This window comes from Cervus elaphus, chromosome 24 (genome assembly GCF_910594005.1).
Source record: "Cervus elaphus chromosome 24, mCerEla1.1, whole genome shotgun sequence".
In the NCBI taxonomy this organism is placed as follows: domain Eukaryota; kingdom Metazoa; phylum Chordata; class Mammalia; order Artiodactyla; family Cervidae; genus Cervus; species Cervus elaphus.
In genome coordinates, this window is record NC_057838.1 from 15,794,702 (window position 1) to 15,811,150 (window position 16,449).

The 16,449-nt window shown below is 38.7% G+C and overlaps 1 protein-coding gene across 6 annotated transcripts in view; it reads left to right on the forward strand.

The window, feature by feature from the left end:
• The window catches only part of ZCWPW2 (zinc finger CW-type and PWWP domain containing 2), a 138,164-nt gene extending 122,154 nt beyond the window's left edge, over positions 1-16,010 (forward strand). For 4 of the 6 annotated variants that reach the window (XM_043887067.1, XM_043887066.1, XM_043887065.1 and 1 more), the window contains 4 exons: positions 463-521; positions 4,287-4,354; positions 12,085-12,209; positions 15,315-15,933. In XM_043887067.1, coding sequence (XP_043743002.1) covers positions 463-521; positions 4,287-4,354; positions 12,085-12,209; positions 15,315-15,476 — 414 coding nt within the window. In that variant the 3' untranslated portion in view covers positions 15,477-15,933. Of the gene's footprint in view, positions 1-462; positions 522-4,286; positions 4,355-12,084; positions 12,210-15,314 lie in introns of all 6 variants that reach the window. The other 2 variants (XM_043887069.1, XM_043887068.1) reach the window with 2 other exon arrangements.
• The last annotated feature ends 439 nt before the right edge of the window (positions 16,011-16,449 follow it).

A 16,449-nucleotide genomic window follows, 5' to 3' on the forward strand; every position in this document is an offset into this window, starting at 1 on the left:
CCTCCTTGTCCTTGCTGAGACATTAAAACCCCATCCCAAGCCCCTTTGACTCTTTCCTGGTACAGATTCCCTGGAGGCCTTCCACACGTCAGTTCCCAACATACAGATTTACATTCCACATGTTTCTGGCATCTGAATATTTCTTTCTTTCTTTAAAGATCGTAAGTGTATTAAAATTTAAAAGCTGTCTTATTTAGTGTTTTTCTATGTTCATGAAGTGAGGAAGGGAGAGTCTATATAAGGGTAGGCATTTGTATAGGATCAGTCGACTGTTCCCAGAAGTTGAGCAGGTCAGTGCAATTGCAGCAGTTGTTGACTTGGAATTATAGGTGTATTTACAGCCGGGAGCCAGAGTTTCTCTTCTGGGCTAAATTACTCAGACTGTATAGGATCCATTATTATGCTGAGTTCATCATATCCCACGTGAAATAACACATCTTTTTGTTAATGGTTATTTTACAGGTGCAAATTTCCAAAAATAAAACTGAAAAGAAAAATCCCAAATTTGGAAAAAGGAAAAGGTATGTCTTTTTAAATGAAAAATTATTATGATAAAATTAAAATATATATAGGGTTTAATTTTTATATGACATTTCCCCTGATTTTTTAAATTTATTTTAATTGGACACTAATTACTTTACAATATTGTAGTGGTTTTTGCCATACATTCACATGAATCAGCCATGGGTGTACATGTGCTCCCCATCCTGAACCCCCCTCCCACCTCCCTTCCTATCCCATCCTTCAGGGTCATCCAAGTGCACCAGTCCTGAGCACCCTATCTCATGCATTGAACCTGGACTGGTGATCTATTTCACATATGATAATATACATGTTTCAATGCTATTCTCTCAAATCATCCCACCCTCGCCTCCTCCCACAGAGTCCAACAGTCTGTTCTTTACATCTGTGTCCCTATTGTTATCTCGCATATAGGGTCATTGTTACCATCTTTCTATATTCTATATATATGCGTTAATCTACTCTATTGGTGTTTTTCTTTCTGACTTACTTCACTCTGTATAATAGGCTCCAGTTTCATCCACCTCATTAAAATTGATTCAAATGCATTCTTTTTAATAGCTGAGTAATATTCCATTGTGTATATGTACCACAACTTTCTTATCTATTCATCTGCCAGTGGGCATCTAGGTTGCTTCCATGTCCTGGCTATTATAAACAGTGCTTCTATGAACATTGAAGTACACATGTCTCTTTCAATTCTGGTTTCCTCAGTGTGTATCCCCAGCAGTGGGATTGCTGGGTCGTATGGCCGTTCTGTTTCCAGTTTTTTGAGGAATCTCCACACTGTTCGCCATAGTGGCTGTACTAGTTTGCATTCCCACCAAAAACAGTGTAAAAGTGTTCCCTTTTCTCCACACCCTCTCCAGCATTTATTGTTTGTAGACTTTTGGATAGCAGCCATTCTGACTGGTGTGTAATAATACCTCATTGAGGTTTTGATTTGCATTTCTCTGATAATGAGTGATGTTGAGCATCTTTTCATGTGTTTGTTAGCCATCTGTATGTCTTCTTTGGAGAAATGTCTGTTTAGTTCTTTGGCCCATTTTTTTATTGGTTGGTTTATTTTTCTGGAATTGAGCTGCAGGAGTTGCCTGTATATTTTTGAGGTTAATTCTTTGTCACTTGCTTCATTTGCTATTATTTTCTCCCATTCTGAAGGCTGTCTTTTCACCTTGCTTATAGTTTCCTTTGTTGTGCAAAAGCTTTTAAGTTTCATTAGGTCCCATTTGTTTATTTTTGCTTTTATTTCCAATATTCTGGGAGGTGGGTCATAGAGGATCCTGCTGTGATTTATGTCAGAGAGTGTTTTGCCTGTGTTTTCCTCTAGGAGTTTTATAGTTTCTGGTCTTAGATTTAGAGCTTTAATCCATTTTGAGTTTATTTTTGTGTATGGTGTTAGAAAGTGTTCTAGTTTCATTCTTTTACAAGTGGTTGACCAGTTTCCCCAGCACCACTTGTTAAAGGGGTTGTCTTTTTTCCATTGTATATTCTTGCCTCCTTTGTCGAAGATAAGGTGTCCATAGGTTCGTGGATTTATCTCTGGGCTTTCTATTCTGTTCCATTGATCTATATTTCTGTCTTTGTGCCAGTACCATACTGTCTTGATGACTGTAGCTTTGTAGTAGAGCCTGAAGTCAGGCAGGTTGATTCCTCCAGTTCCATTCTTCTTTCTCAAGACTGCTTTGGCTATTCGAGGTTTTTTGTATTTCCATACAAATTGTGAAATTATTTGTTCTAGTTCTGTGAAAAATACCTTTGGTAGCTTGATAGGGATTGCATTGTATCTATAGATTGCTTTAGGTAGTATACTCATTTTCACAATATTGATTCTTCCAATCCATGAACACGGTATATTTCTCCATCTATTTGTGTCCTCTTTGATTTTTTTCATCAGTGTTTTATAGTTTTCTATATATAGGTATTCTGTTTATTTAGGTAGATTTATCCCTAAGTATTTTATTCTTTTTGTTGCAATGGTGAATGGAATTGTTTCCTTAATTTCTCTTTCTGTTCTCTCATTGTTAGTGTATAGGAATGCAAGGGATTTCTGTGTGTTGATTTTATATCCTGCAACTTTACTATATTCAGATTAGCTCTAGTAATTGTCTGGTGGAGTCTTTAGGGTTTTCTATGTAGAGGATCATGTCATCTGCAAACAGTGAGAGTTTTACTTCTTTTCCAATCTGGATTCCTTGTATTTCTTTTTCTTCTCTGATTGCTGTGGCCAAAGCTTCCAAAACTATGTTGAACAGTAGTGGTGAGAATGGGCACCCTTGTCTTGTTCCTGACTTTAGCGGAAATGCTTTCAATTTTTCACCATCGAGGATAATGTTTGCTATGGGTTTATCACATATAGCTTTTATTATGTTGCAGTATGTTCCTTCTATGCCTGCTTTCTGGAGGGTTTTTTATCATAAATGGATGTTGAATTTTGTCAAAGACTTTCTCTGCATCTATTGAGATAATCATAGAGTTTTTTGTCTTTCAATTTGTTAATGTGGTGCATCACATTGATTGATTTGCAAATGTTGAAGAATCCTTGCATCCCTGGGATAAAGCCCACTTGGTCATTATGTGTGATCTTTTTAATATGTTCTTGAATTCTGTTTGCTAGAATTTTGTTAAGAATTTTTGCATCTATGTTCATCAGTGATACTGGCCTGTAGTTCTCTTTTTTGTGTCATCTTTGTCTGGTTTTGGTATTAGGGTGGTGGTGGCCTCATAGAATGAGTTTGCAAGTTTACCTTCCTCTTCCCCTGATTCTTTATTCTGTTTCTGTATGGAAATATGTTGTAAATTTTCTAAAAGAATTAATAATATAAGTAGTAGTCTTAGAAGTATGGAGAAAGTTTTATGTTTGTATAGATGTATTGAACTGTAAGTTTCAAAGATTAATATCATGTGAGTGACCAGATGAGAAATAGGTTTTAAATTTAAACATAGGTAGTACAAACCGGAAACAAGCATTTATAATAAATCATGGATAACAAGTTTTAGTGTTTATCATTGAACCAATTGTATAGGTTTTGTTTTTTTTTTTTTTTTTTTATTGAATGGTAAGCAGTGCTATGTGAAAAGGAGTCCTGCTTAAAGACAAAGACTGGCTTGATATGACAGTCCTTCTTTTCTTTTTTGTCCTTTTTCTGAAGATGAATAATTACATTTTGTAAAGGACTTTCACTTCCTAATCTCAGTTACCCTTCACAGTAACCCTATCAAATAGATACGAAGTGTATCATAATTATCTCCATTTAAAATTTGTGACTTAAAGAAGTTACATGACTTTCTTAGGATCTTCTGGTTAGAGAAGATGTGCCTGAACAAATGTTTTCTGACTCTAAATCAGCAACACAGTATACTGGGAAAGGCATGGATTTTGCAGTTTGACAGAATTCAGTTCTGTCATGTTCAACCATTTTCCTATGTTGTCAAATTTCTCAATTTCTCAGGGCCTCCGTTTCTTCATAAAATGAGAGTAACAATAATTTAGTATGTTTTTGGAGGGAGGATTATATGAAATAGGCTATGTAAAGTGCTGGATAGCTTGTTAGTGCTTCTCACCTAGTGAGAGCCCAAATCAATATTATTCCCCTTTGGTTTTTCACTGCCTTCCTTACTGTGTAAATTAACCAAAAAAAAAAAAAGATACTTCAAGGTAAGAAATATATATTCATAATTTACTGTTGCCAGTATTCATGAATGATCATTTAAATATACATGCTTGTTCTTTAAAAAATAAATCTGTCAAATTCTTTTTCCAGGAAAGCTGTTTTAAAATCCTCTTTTGAAAATGTTTGTTCAGATGATGCCTTATCAAAGGAAAACATGGGTATGTGAAGGCCTGTCTTGCTTTTAGTTCTTTTACCTGTATTTAATTCCACCAAACATTATTGTAGTCCTTTGAAGAAAACAAAATGTACATGTATATGTATATGAGAAACATTAGTGGCATTCTGGCATTAATTTACATACGAGGGCTTTTCCATTGTCTTTAGATTTCTGTCCCCTCAAATTAAATTTTGTCTGGCTTTGTCATATGTTTGATTTTTTTTAAAATAAAGCACCAGCAGTTATAGGAGGAAATACCAACATCAGTACATTTCAATCTAGAATTCTCTATTCCACATTTAGCCAGGGCTGCCAAAGGAGGAGAAGGAGGAAAAGCAGAGCCTGGGGCTCCCAGCTGAACTTGCTGCCGTGGGTGCTAGAGCACTGTAGGGAGAAGGTGGCCTGCAGGGGGAAAGGCTTTGCTTTCAGAAGCGCTTTACTGTTTCTACATTGTCCTTGGTCTTGAAAAGAGGCACGTGCTTGTTTACAAGGTGGAACTTTGGCAGCCACACAAAGAGGTTTCATAGCCGATTGAACCCAGAGAAGCTGTCGGGCCTCACTTCCTCTCCTGTAGCCACCCCCACATCCTATGGGGCTAAATGCACCATTTGTACATAGTCTCATGGAACAGAAGGAAGGACAGGGTGTGTTGTCCTTTATTGGACCGGAACCTGGTGGTCCGGAGTCGACAATAAGAAAGTGAGAGAGAGAAAGAGGCTGATGTCCCCTGGTTTAGCGGAAAGCCAATAGAGTCCTATTAGGGCTCGCGCTGCTGCATGTAGGCACCAGGCGCCCTCTCAAGTGGGTGAAGGCACAGTGTGCCGTCTCGAGAGGGTCTTAGAAGCCCAGGCAAGAAAGTGAGCTCAGCGGGCCTCCGCACTCCAAGGAATTAGCCAGAAACAGAGGAGAGAGAGAGAGAGAGAAAGAAAGAAAGACACGGGGACCCAAGCTCTGATGGAGCGAAGGTGTTTTAATCAACATGGCATGGGCATATATACTGTCTTACAAGGTGGTTATTCTCAGCAAACATAAAGATTAAAATTCCAGACTTACAAAACGTAAGACGATCCCTATCAAAGAGAGAGTTGCAAACAATCACTTTTTCATAAGAAGGAAGAGGGTACTTATCACTGTAATGAGAAATGCCTGGATTCCTCAGCCACAGGAAAGGCATGCCTCTCCTCTTAATTCCTTAATATTCAGGAATTAATAAGGGCCAGAGGGTTCCTGACAGATCCAAAACAGCACACAGGAAGCCTCTTGTTAAATGCTTCCTGACAAGAGTGGTTATTTTATATCTTTCTTTTCTCTCCTAAACCACTACAGAATTCTGTTGTTCTCTTCTTAAACTTAGTCTGCTGCTGCTTTCCTGCTAATTAAGGTGCCTCCTTTTTTGGTGTGGGGAGTGCAGCTTTGTTCCTTTGCCTCACATGATCAGCTCACATATTCCCGTAGAAACAGAAGTCATTTTATCCCTAGAGTGAGTTCCCCCTAGGTGACCTGATGCCACAGCTGGGTCCTCCTCCCCTCCAGCTGGCACAAGATCCTACAGGAGAGACCCTAGGGCAGCAGGGACCCATGGACCAGAAGTGACTGCCCATCAGTAATCTCCTTGCTGCGTGGCTCTGAAAGCCTCAGTAGTTCACTGTTAGAGTGGCTTCCCTGGTCTGTGTCTCACTCATCCAATGCCATGTGAACTGAAGAGCAGAAGCGTCTCATCTTCTGTGTTCTCTGTCCACTTCCTGAAAGAGTGGTGCTTTTTCAGTAGTTTGCATCCTCTTCAAATTCTTTATTCACTACTCATATTTCTGTGGCTTCCTTGATTCACGTCTCTGATGTCTCTCATTTCTTCTTAGCTTAAGGTAGAATCAGTCCTAGATCAAACAACAGACAAAAATGATAGCATCTGGCTCTTGAGTCTCAGCTCCACTTTGGGGCCCTCTTTCTTTACACTCTGGGTGCTCACATCTCCCCTTTGTCCGCTGCCCCAGCTGTGATGTGCCCTCTTGGCTTCATGCTCTGCAGTTGCTTCTCTCTCCCTTAGTTCGAGATCCCAGGGAGAGGCAAGTACATGTAACTGCCCTACCTTGTCAGACATCAGTTTCTTCATCTGTAATAAAGAAAATGCAAGAGAAGCTGTCTTATCCAAGAAAGAGAGGACTGTTTCTGGAAAACAACAGAAAAAGTTGAGGAATCATTACATAAATGATTAAACTGTATGTTCATGGGTGTGTAAAGATTTAATCTAATGCTGGGGTCGGAGATAAATTATGAGTTTGGGGTTAACATACACACACTACTGTATATGAAATGGATAAACAAGGACCTACTGTATAGCACAGGGAACTATACTCAATGTTTTGTAATATTTTCTAATAACTTATAATGGAAAAGAGTCTGAGAAAGAATATATATGTGGATGCGTGTGTAACTGAGTCACTTTGCTGTACACCTGAAAAACACAGCATTGTAAATTTACTACAAGTTTGAAAAATGGTTATAAAAATGGATTCAATCTAAGAGATAACTGTTTGTGGAGTATGTCTGCATTTTTTTGGGGAATTGCTACCAGGAATATCTCGTATTATATTTGATTGTCTCTGTAACCCATTGTTTTTTTTTTCAGTGTTTAGGAACCAAAAACTCCATCTATGATGGTGAAATAATAATAGAATAATAATGATACACCTGATACACCTGTAACAGTTACTGTGTCTTCACTTTTCTAAACATTTAATATATATTAGTTTAATCTTCACAAAATCTGTATGAGATGAATAAGGTACATTTTAGTATAATTCCTATGGTATCAGTGGAGAAACAGAGACACTTAATAGGTTGTATGCCTTTTCTAAGGTCACATAGCTTCTTAAAATTAATCAAAGTTTGCAATATTTCTTTGGTTGCTGTAACAGAAGCTTAAAGCTAAATTTATGGTTTTTCAGTGTGGCTCAGTGCTAAAGAACCCGCCTGCCAATGCAGGAGACACGGGTTGGATCCCTGGGTCAGGAAGATTCCCTGGAGTAGGAAATGGCAACTCACTCCTGTATTCTTGCCTGGAATTTCCCATGGACAGAGGAGGATGACGGGCTGCAGTCCATGGGGTCACAGGGTCAGACATGACTGAGCACCCGTGCAGTCACAGTCACATACAGCACTGCTAGTTGCTCTAAGCATCTTTTTAAAGTGTAATTATTGCCCTTCATATCCCCCTTAATGAACAGATTTTTACTTCTCTTATTTTTAGTCTTTGAGCTTTTGTCACTTGTTTCATTGTATCAGTGTTGTCTGTTGGTAAATACCTCATTTCTCTTTGTGGAGTAGGCAGTCTCTAGAAGTTTTAGTAAAAGATTAACATATCATCAGTATCAGCTGAGTCACTCAGTCGTGTTTGACTCTTTGCAACCCCATGGACTGCAGCACACCAGGCTTCCCTGTCCATCACCAACTCCTGGAGCTTGCTTAAACTCATGTCAACTGAGTCGGTGATGCCATCCAACCATCTCATCCTCTGTCTTCCCCTTCTCCTCCTATATTGACATATAACCCTGGATTAGTTAACAGTCTACTAACATTCATGAGTAAATTAGCAAGGGATGTGTTTATCATTCACCTGGGACAGGTGAGCATGGCAGAGAATGGCTGATACAGAAAAGGTCTGGATGATGCCTAGATGAGCCTTAGGCCTGGGTGGGGGCAGAAGGCTGACGGGGGAGAAGGCTGCTATCTTGCTGTTGAAGGCAGACTTGGCCTGCCTGCTCAGGGTTGGGAGTTATCTTTATCCTCTGGGCCCTCCTGCCCCCTGTGTCTGTTTGTTCTAGGTAGGCACCTTCTTCATTCACTTGAGCCTGTAGTTCCCTCATCTCTACATTTACATCCTAAGCTGATAGAAGAGGCTTTGTGGTTACTTGAAAACAAATCAAAACCAAGTGCTTTTTCCTCCTCTTCACCCTTCTCCTCTGGAAGAATGGCTTCAAAATTTCAACATTGAAATGGCCCTGAAAATTTATTTAAGATGCTGTTTTTCAGTGCCAAGTTTGAAGTAACTGAACCAGTGGCCTCTTTATATAAAAGAGGAAATAGCTTCTTTAAGCATTTAATAGAGAAGTAGAGAATAAAGAAAACTTCATAAATATATTATACATTGATGGCTTTTTCTAAAATAGTGACTGATTTATTGAGATAAACAGTAAGTTATTTCTTACCAGGAGTGAAAAACCAGCACTAATTTATTTTATAAAAATACATTTTAAAAAGCCAGATTCATACTTCAGTGGGAGAGATACCTTTTTTTCTTTTTTCTTTACTTTTTTCCTCCCACTTTTTCTGAGTGATAGAGCAGCTGTAATGGTACCACTTTACTCTTGACAACAAATTGAAGCAAGTCAGGAAAACTACCGGATAATCAGGATTGATAGAAGATGATTGGTCATGCAGTCAGCACAGGCCTGCGTTCTGTCTCTATCTTTGGAGATCATTGACCAATTTTGATAACCTCGTTTGTAGATTACAGTAACTGCAATTTCTGAGAATTATTTTTGGACTCTGTGTTTACAGTATAGGAATACCTTTTAGAAAAGCAAGCCTCGTGTTGTTCTGAAAGCAGACTTTGACATCAGTCAAGTTGGTGTTATGAACCCTACTTGATTTATGAAGCCATCCATTACTTTGTCTACCCTTTGATCGAAAGGCAGTATACATGTTTTTCCAGATCACTTGAAAAACAGAGAGCCTGCAGTGGCACTCGGCAATGACATTCATTATCATAAATTGATTGTATTGTAGTCTAGCCTTAGAAATATAAGGGCTTCCCTGCTCTCTCAACTGGTAAAGAATCCAGCTGCAATGTGGGAGACCTGGGTTTGATCCCTGGGTCGGGAAGATCCCCTAGAGGAGGGCACAGCAACCCACTCCAGTATTCTTGCCTGAAGAATTTCATGGACAGAGGAGCCTGGCAGGCTACAGTCGTGGGGTCAACAAAGAGTTGGACATGACTGAGCGACTTTCACAGACAGCTTAGAAATATAAAGATGTTTGTGTACCATTTTTCCTTCATAGCAGAGCTCAAAATTCGTCTTCTCAACAGTGCATTAAGTGTCACTATCAATTTTCATAGACTCAGAATGTAAAATAGGAAAACACAACGTCCATGAGTGGGACTGGGGAATTGATGTGAAGATAGTCACACTCTTGTTGTTAAGTGACAAGTTACTAAGTAAGAAATCTGTCACAAAGAGAGGTGACTCTCAACACAAGTGCTTCCATGAAAATGGACTTTCCTGTAGAAAATTCTAATTCAGAAGCCATGGTGTTGCATTCCTATTTTTTAATCATCTTCAGATGATTCTTATGCCCCAGATTTGGAATACTGTTGTTCTAGAATGTGGTAGCTTACACTCTGTGTTCTTAGGCATTAGCAGTTACCACAGAACACAGATCTATATGCTTACAATTCACGTGTAAGTCACAGTTTTTTGTTTGTGTTGTTTCTGAACATAGGAACTGATTCTAAGGTATAGAATGGCTTATCAGAAAACTGCTTTCAAACTGTTTTGAGAGTTTTCCACAGAGGAAACCTGAGACTGGCTGGGTGAGGATGACGCTCAGGAGGGCTCACGGGCCTGTGGCTCTTCTCTTGGGTCCTTGGCCCTTAGAAGGCACACAGGAAACATTTGTCAGTTGAATAAAAGAAAATGGTAATAAAAATGGATTCTTTTGAACTGGAATGTTTCACATTAATAATCTCTGTTTATTACCCTTATAACATGCCTAATTTATAAGGGTACCTGTCTGTGTAAAACTCACACACACACAAATGGATGGATGTGTATATCATATTACACAAATTAAAATTATTATTATTATTGCTGGAAACACCTTGCTTCCATATTCACTGATAATATTTAGCCCTGAAGGGTGTGCCCTGCTTGGGTTTCCATGAACTTTCAGCTGCTCTACATCCCTGATGTGGTTTTTGGTGACCTGCCAATGAGTAGCGGATGATGGGGTATATGTCAGATTTGTATAACCAGAGTGGAAGATGATGGGGCGTGTTTCTTTCTCTCTGAGTCATGCTGCCCTTGAAAGACTTTTCAGGGCCCCATCTGTCTGCTGTGCAGGAGCAGGCCACTAGTCTCCTCCCTTGATCTTTACTTCAGAAAGATTCGATATCAATTGAAAATGTTTGTTTTATTTAAATAGGGAACTCATTTGATATTGTTAATCAGCAATCGCTCTATAGAGTTATATTATGTATTTATATCTTTGTTGGGAATATTATCTTATATCAGCAAGTTTGATGAATTACTGGATATTTTGCTTACTTACATATTTCTGTCACAGTAGCAGAAAAATTGCACAGCCTTTATAAGTGTATGAATTTTTTTAAAAATTAGATTTGGCAGTTGAGATGCATTGATATTTTGATTAAGAATAGACTAGGGCTTCCCTGGCAGCTCAGATGGTAAAGAATCTGCCTGCAATGCAGGAGAACTGGATTCGATCTCCTGGAGAAGGGACTGGATACCCACTCCAGTATTCATGCCTGGAGAATTCCATGGACAGAGGAGGCTCGCGAGCTACAGTCCCTGGGGTCGCAAAGAGTCGGACATGACTGAGCAACTAACACTTTCACTTTACATTTTCAGCCTGGATTTAGCCTTGACACTTAATTATGTGGCTTCCCCTTTTAAACAGTGGTTTTAATAGTTTATTGCAGGGCTTAACAAATTGTGGCTCACGATTATCAGTTGCTGCTTGTTCTTGTAAATAAAGTTTTATTGGGACATAGCCACTCTCATTTGGTTGAAGGTGGCGCTGTGGTAAAGAATCCCCCTACCAATATAGGAGGCACAAGAGCCACAGGTTCAATCCCTGGGTTGGGAAGTTTCCCTGAAGGAGGAAATGGCAGTCCACTCCAGCAGCCTTCCCTGGAAAATCCCATGGACAGAAGAGCATGGTGGGCTACAGTCTGTGGGGTTGCAAAGAGTTGGAAATGAATGAGATGCACTCACGTGTGGTTTGCTTTCCAACAGCAGAATTGAGTAGTTGTGATGGAGCCATCTGGCTCACAAAGCCTGAAATATTTACTCTCTTGTCCTTCACAGAAAAAAAGTTGCTGATTCCTGATCTATAAGTAACAATTTAATTTGGTGCCCTTGGCTTCTTATTTTAAAAATACACATGTACACCCATGGCTGATTCATGTGAATGTATGGCAAAAACCACTACAATACTTTAAAGTAATTAGCCTCTGATTAAAATAAATAAATTAATTAAAAAATAAATAAAAAATAATTTAGTGTCAGGGATCCTTATAGTCTACATATAGTAAGAATGTCACTCACATTTGCCAAGGAATAATTATAAAAGATTCACCTGGAAATCCACAATAATTTTGCATCAGGGAGAGGCTATAACTGAAAGTTATGCAAAATACTTTTTATCTTGTTCAGTTCAGTTCAGTCACTCAGTTGTGTCCGACTCTTTGTGACCCCATGAACTGCAGCACGCCAGGCTTCCCTGTCCATCACCAACTCCTGGAGCTTGCTCAAACTCATGTTCACTGAGTTGGTGATGCCATCCAACCATCTCATCCTCTGTCATCCCCTTCTCCTCCTGCCTCATAACATTTAGAAAATGTCCTCTTTGAGGGTGGTTAAGATTATGAATTAGATAGAATTAATTAAGGTGTAGGGGGCTTTTTTCACTATATTAACAACGTTTCTTTAGTTGTCTCTGAGACAGAATTTTTACTGAAAGAGCTGGAGCAAATGCTAGAGCAAGCTCTGGAGCACACAACCACCCACAAGAAGTCTGAAGAGGAGTGCGGAGAGGAAGCGAATACAGGAGAAAAGGTAGGATCCATAATGACCATCGGGCCTAAAGAGCAACGTCAGATCCTTTAACGGCAGAAATTGTTCCCAGATATTCATTTCCATTATATGGGAAATTCCTTTCACTTCTGAAATTTGAGCCCTTGGTTATCATGAGGTGAACAAGAAACTAGTAGCCTGTGGAGAAATTAGAATGCATCTATCAGTCTTTAAAAAGACTACACTTGAGCCAAGGAGCTGTTTTATTTTGGGTCTTTGGGGCTGGAATGAAGAGGGATAGTGAGAGTCACTGACGCCAAGGAGGTACTGATCTTCGCCTTCAGGAGAAGCCCCAGGACACGAGGCCCCCTGGAAACCTGCCCTGCCTGGTCATGCACAGGGCTGACCTCCGTGGGGCATTTTTCACCAGATTCTATTTCACCATTCTTAACTGGGTTGTCTTTTTTTTTTTCTTTTGGCCAGCCATGTTGGGCTGAGAAAGGCCCTGTGTGCCTACTGCATTCAGTACTTATCAATGACAGCAGAAATTTTAAGTTGTTGACACATTGCTCAGCACTACAGCAAGCCCAGGTCATTAACACAGAGCAGGGTAGCAGGTGTGAAAGAAGTCAGCCGGGAGGCAGACGCTCACACGAGGTGGTCCAGCAGGAGGGGCGTGGCAGTGAGCGCCCTGGATCCTTCCGATTTCATTCCTTTCCTCACTCCCTTACTTGGCTATCCACTGTGCCTGGAGTCAGGAGGCAGGGGATGGGAGACGGGCTCAGGATACTGTCCTTGCATCCCCTTCCTGGTCCAGGCAGTGAGGACTCAGGCCTGGACAAGGCTGCCTGTTACTTGCCTCAGAGGACTGTTAAATGAGGCAAACCAGAAAAAGTGCTTTGCAGAGTAATTGACTCCTAAGACTGGCTATTATTACAGATGAGAATTGGCAGTGGCAGCCTCTGGAGGGAATAGGGGCTAAGAATTCTTCACCTGATCTCTGTTACCACATGCTCACTTTGCAAAACTACGCATTCCCAAGTCTTCTGTTCTGAGGTGCAGAAAAAGTGGCTTTGTAAATGGACAAGATTGTTCATCCACTTTGGCTAATTTCATTCAGAACTTCAGCAAGAACAAAGATGATTCTTAAACACTTCTTGACTAAGTTACAAATCATGAAAATACACAAAATTTGCAGTTGAGATCAAACTGTAAAGGAAAATAAAATTTAAATAAATGAAATTATTGGTAAAAACACTGAGTTGAAAAACATAATTGTTTTCTTGGTCAGTGATCTCAACTTGTTCTTGAATTGCCATGGATTGCGAATACTATTTCTCTGATCAGAGTCCCTTTAAAAAAAAAAATCTTGTTCTCTCTGTAGATCTTAGCCTTCGTAGAACAAGAGCTATAGATTGGTGACATTTATTGTATACATGTAGTTAATATATAAATTATTCTTTTCTGGCAAATGTGTATTTTGTTTGAGCACCATATGGTTTTGTGCAATGTTTTTTTTCAGTCTTAGCAGTTTGTCTATTCAAAAATACAGGCAGGTTGATTTTTATAGAAATGTCCTGGAGCTTTTACAGCCACAAAATTGACTTCTATTTTGCCATTATAACTAGTAACTTGATAGAACAGAAAATTACTTCTGATTTTTATGTCTTAAGGTAAAATACATAGTTTTAATACATCACCAGGCAGGAGCTTGCTCTTTGTTTTAGATTCTTGTAATGTTTTATGCTTTCAAAAGGCATTTAGGAATTATAAAAATTAACTGTTTTAACTTGCTGGCAGGCAGGTGAGTGCTGCCTGCTGACTGGTTCGTAAGCCTCTCTCCACATAGAGCTTTAGAAGCCTGGAATTCATGCCAGGTTGGGGTACTTAAGGCCTTGTTCACTTTTAAATGAGGAGAATAGCAATGAGACCAGCTGTCAGAGCTGGAGCAATTTCCAGCTTAAAGGTAAAGAAATGATCACCTAAGGGATTTCTTTTCTCCTTTCTTTTCTTCCTTCCATTTTGTGTGTGTGTGTTAGTAGGAAAAATTAATGTGGCTTCCAAAGGTATTTAACATTGAAGATGTATTTTGTTTTCAGAAAGTGGTTAAGTGTTTTCTTAAAGAAAGTGATCTTTTATAAGCTAACACACCAGAAGGAGATACCTGATAATTTTGATGTTCTGAGCATGTTTATTCTCTGGGCAAATATTGTTTGAGCTGTTTTCAAAGTTGTGAATATGATGTTTTCATCATGCATTTCATGTGTGAGGTTTCAAGTTGATTACTCTCAAGCACTTATACCAATGAATTGAGAAGAGCAACATGAACAAAAGCATACACACATGGATAATCAAAATCCATTTTTGTTTGTCATTGAAGTACTCAAAGATTGTTTTCCTCAGTAGACTCACCTTTCTAATTATGTTCTTAGCTAACATTAACACTGGTTGACATGCCCTGACTTGGAAAAAAAATGGAAGGGAATTAATTTCAGACTGTTATAAAATCCACCTAAATAATTCACAAACTAGATAATCCATATACAAATAAGACAGAGTTTACTGAATACCTCTTTGTATTAAAAGGTACATTTTTGATACATGAAAGTAGAAAGTACTTGCTTAAACTACGTGAGTTGTTTTTTTTTTCCACATTGTGTGGGAAGTTACCTCTGCCTTTAATGAACCCTGAAGTTGTAAATCTCGTGTGTACATGTGTATGTTTGCCTTGTTTTTACCTGTGACCTTTCAAACTAAACCAGCGCACACACTTAATGTTCACAAGGAATTCAGGTGCTTATGAGAAGATAGTCATCAGAAGTGTGACTAAAACAGTTGTCATTTGTATTCTCTGTAATGGTTAGTTTTAAAATAAAAAACAGAAAACTTGCAGAATTTTAATTTTAATGATCACATTTTTCCAATTCAAAAAGTTAAAGCTAAAAATATATGATGTCGAGGAGTAGAGATAGGACTAAATATTCAGTTACTTTTACACTGACACTTACCGTACATTATATTTTATGTAGGGGTCATTATTTGACCACCAGCATAACAGAACACCTTGTTAAGGAGTTACTGATGGTTTTATGTTTTGTTCAGATAATTAAGCCTGGTCTTCAAGTAAATTTGTGGTTATTTTTACAGTTACCTAAATGTGGCCCTGAAGTTCCTGCAGGCAGCTCTCTTGAAAACCACTGTGAAGAGGACTGTCTTATAATTGATGGGCGAAGGTTAAAAGCTGGAGAATGTATTGAAAATATAACTAAGAAGTTTAAAGAAATAGATGCTTTGATGTCTGAATTTTAAGGCAGTATAGATATTTTCAAAAGTTAGTTATAAAAACATTTGCATCTTTACATTTTCCCAAAGTTAAAACTTAAAAATGTTTTGTGAAACATTTTACCAAAGTTGTTATTTATAATAACTTTGTACTTCGTTATTTTTGAGAATATCCATTGTTTTGAGAGATAATCAGATGGTATTTAAGTTAATGTTGTAATTTTAGAATCTGAGAACCCTGGTATTTATATTTGTAGACTTTTTTCTTGTTTGCCTTAATTTTAGAATAGTTTATGAAACTTACTTCACAAATACATGCTTTATAATGATTTAATTTAGACCCTTTGTTCAAGTGTGGCTAACTGTTAAAATGACTGCCAATGCTATTATAATTCTTACAAATAATTCAAATCTAATATTCTTAGAGAATGTATATTTGTAGTAGAAATAAGCTACTGCAAAATAAAAGGAAATAATAAGAAATGATTGTGTAATAGAGTTGGAGCTTTTCTTAAAAACAAAAATGTTAATTGCCTTATTATTTTGGAAACAATCGTTTCAACCACAGTTCCCAAACTGACTGTTTCTTTTTTTTTCCAAACTGACTGTTTAGTTGAGTCTGTGAAGGGTCTTTGGAAGATCAGAATCCTGGACCCTTCCCCGCTGAGTCAGAATCTCTGGAGGCAAGGATGGGAGATGTAATTTAAAACACAGAGAGAAGTTAAACACCTTCACTGTGGGAAAATGTAAGCAGCATAGAGAAGGAAAAGTATATCCTGCAGTACCACTACCCTAGCATCCCCCTGGGAGCCCCGCTCCTTAGGGGTCCCTGTGAGCGGTCTGGTGGCTGTGCTTCTCAGTCGGGGCCTTGGCTCATCAGATTGTGTGTGTGCACAGCCACCTCCAACTCTACACTCTATTTGGCTCCTTCTCTAGACTGCTCCCTCTCCCTGGGGGCAGGGGTCGGAGAAAGGGCATTCCAAGGACTTGAAAACCTGGA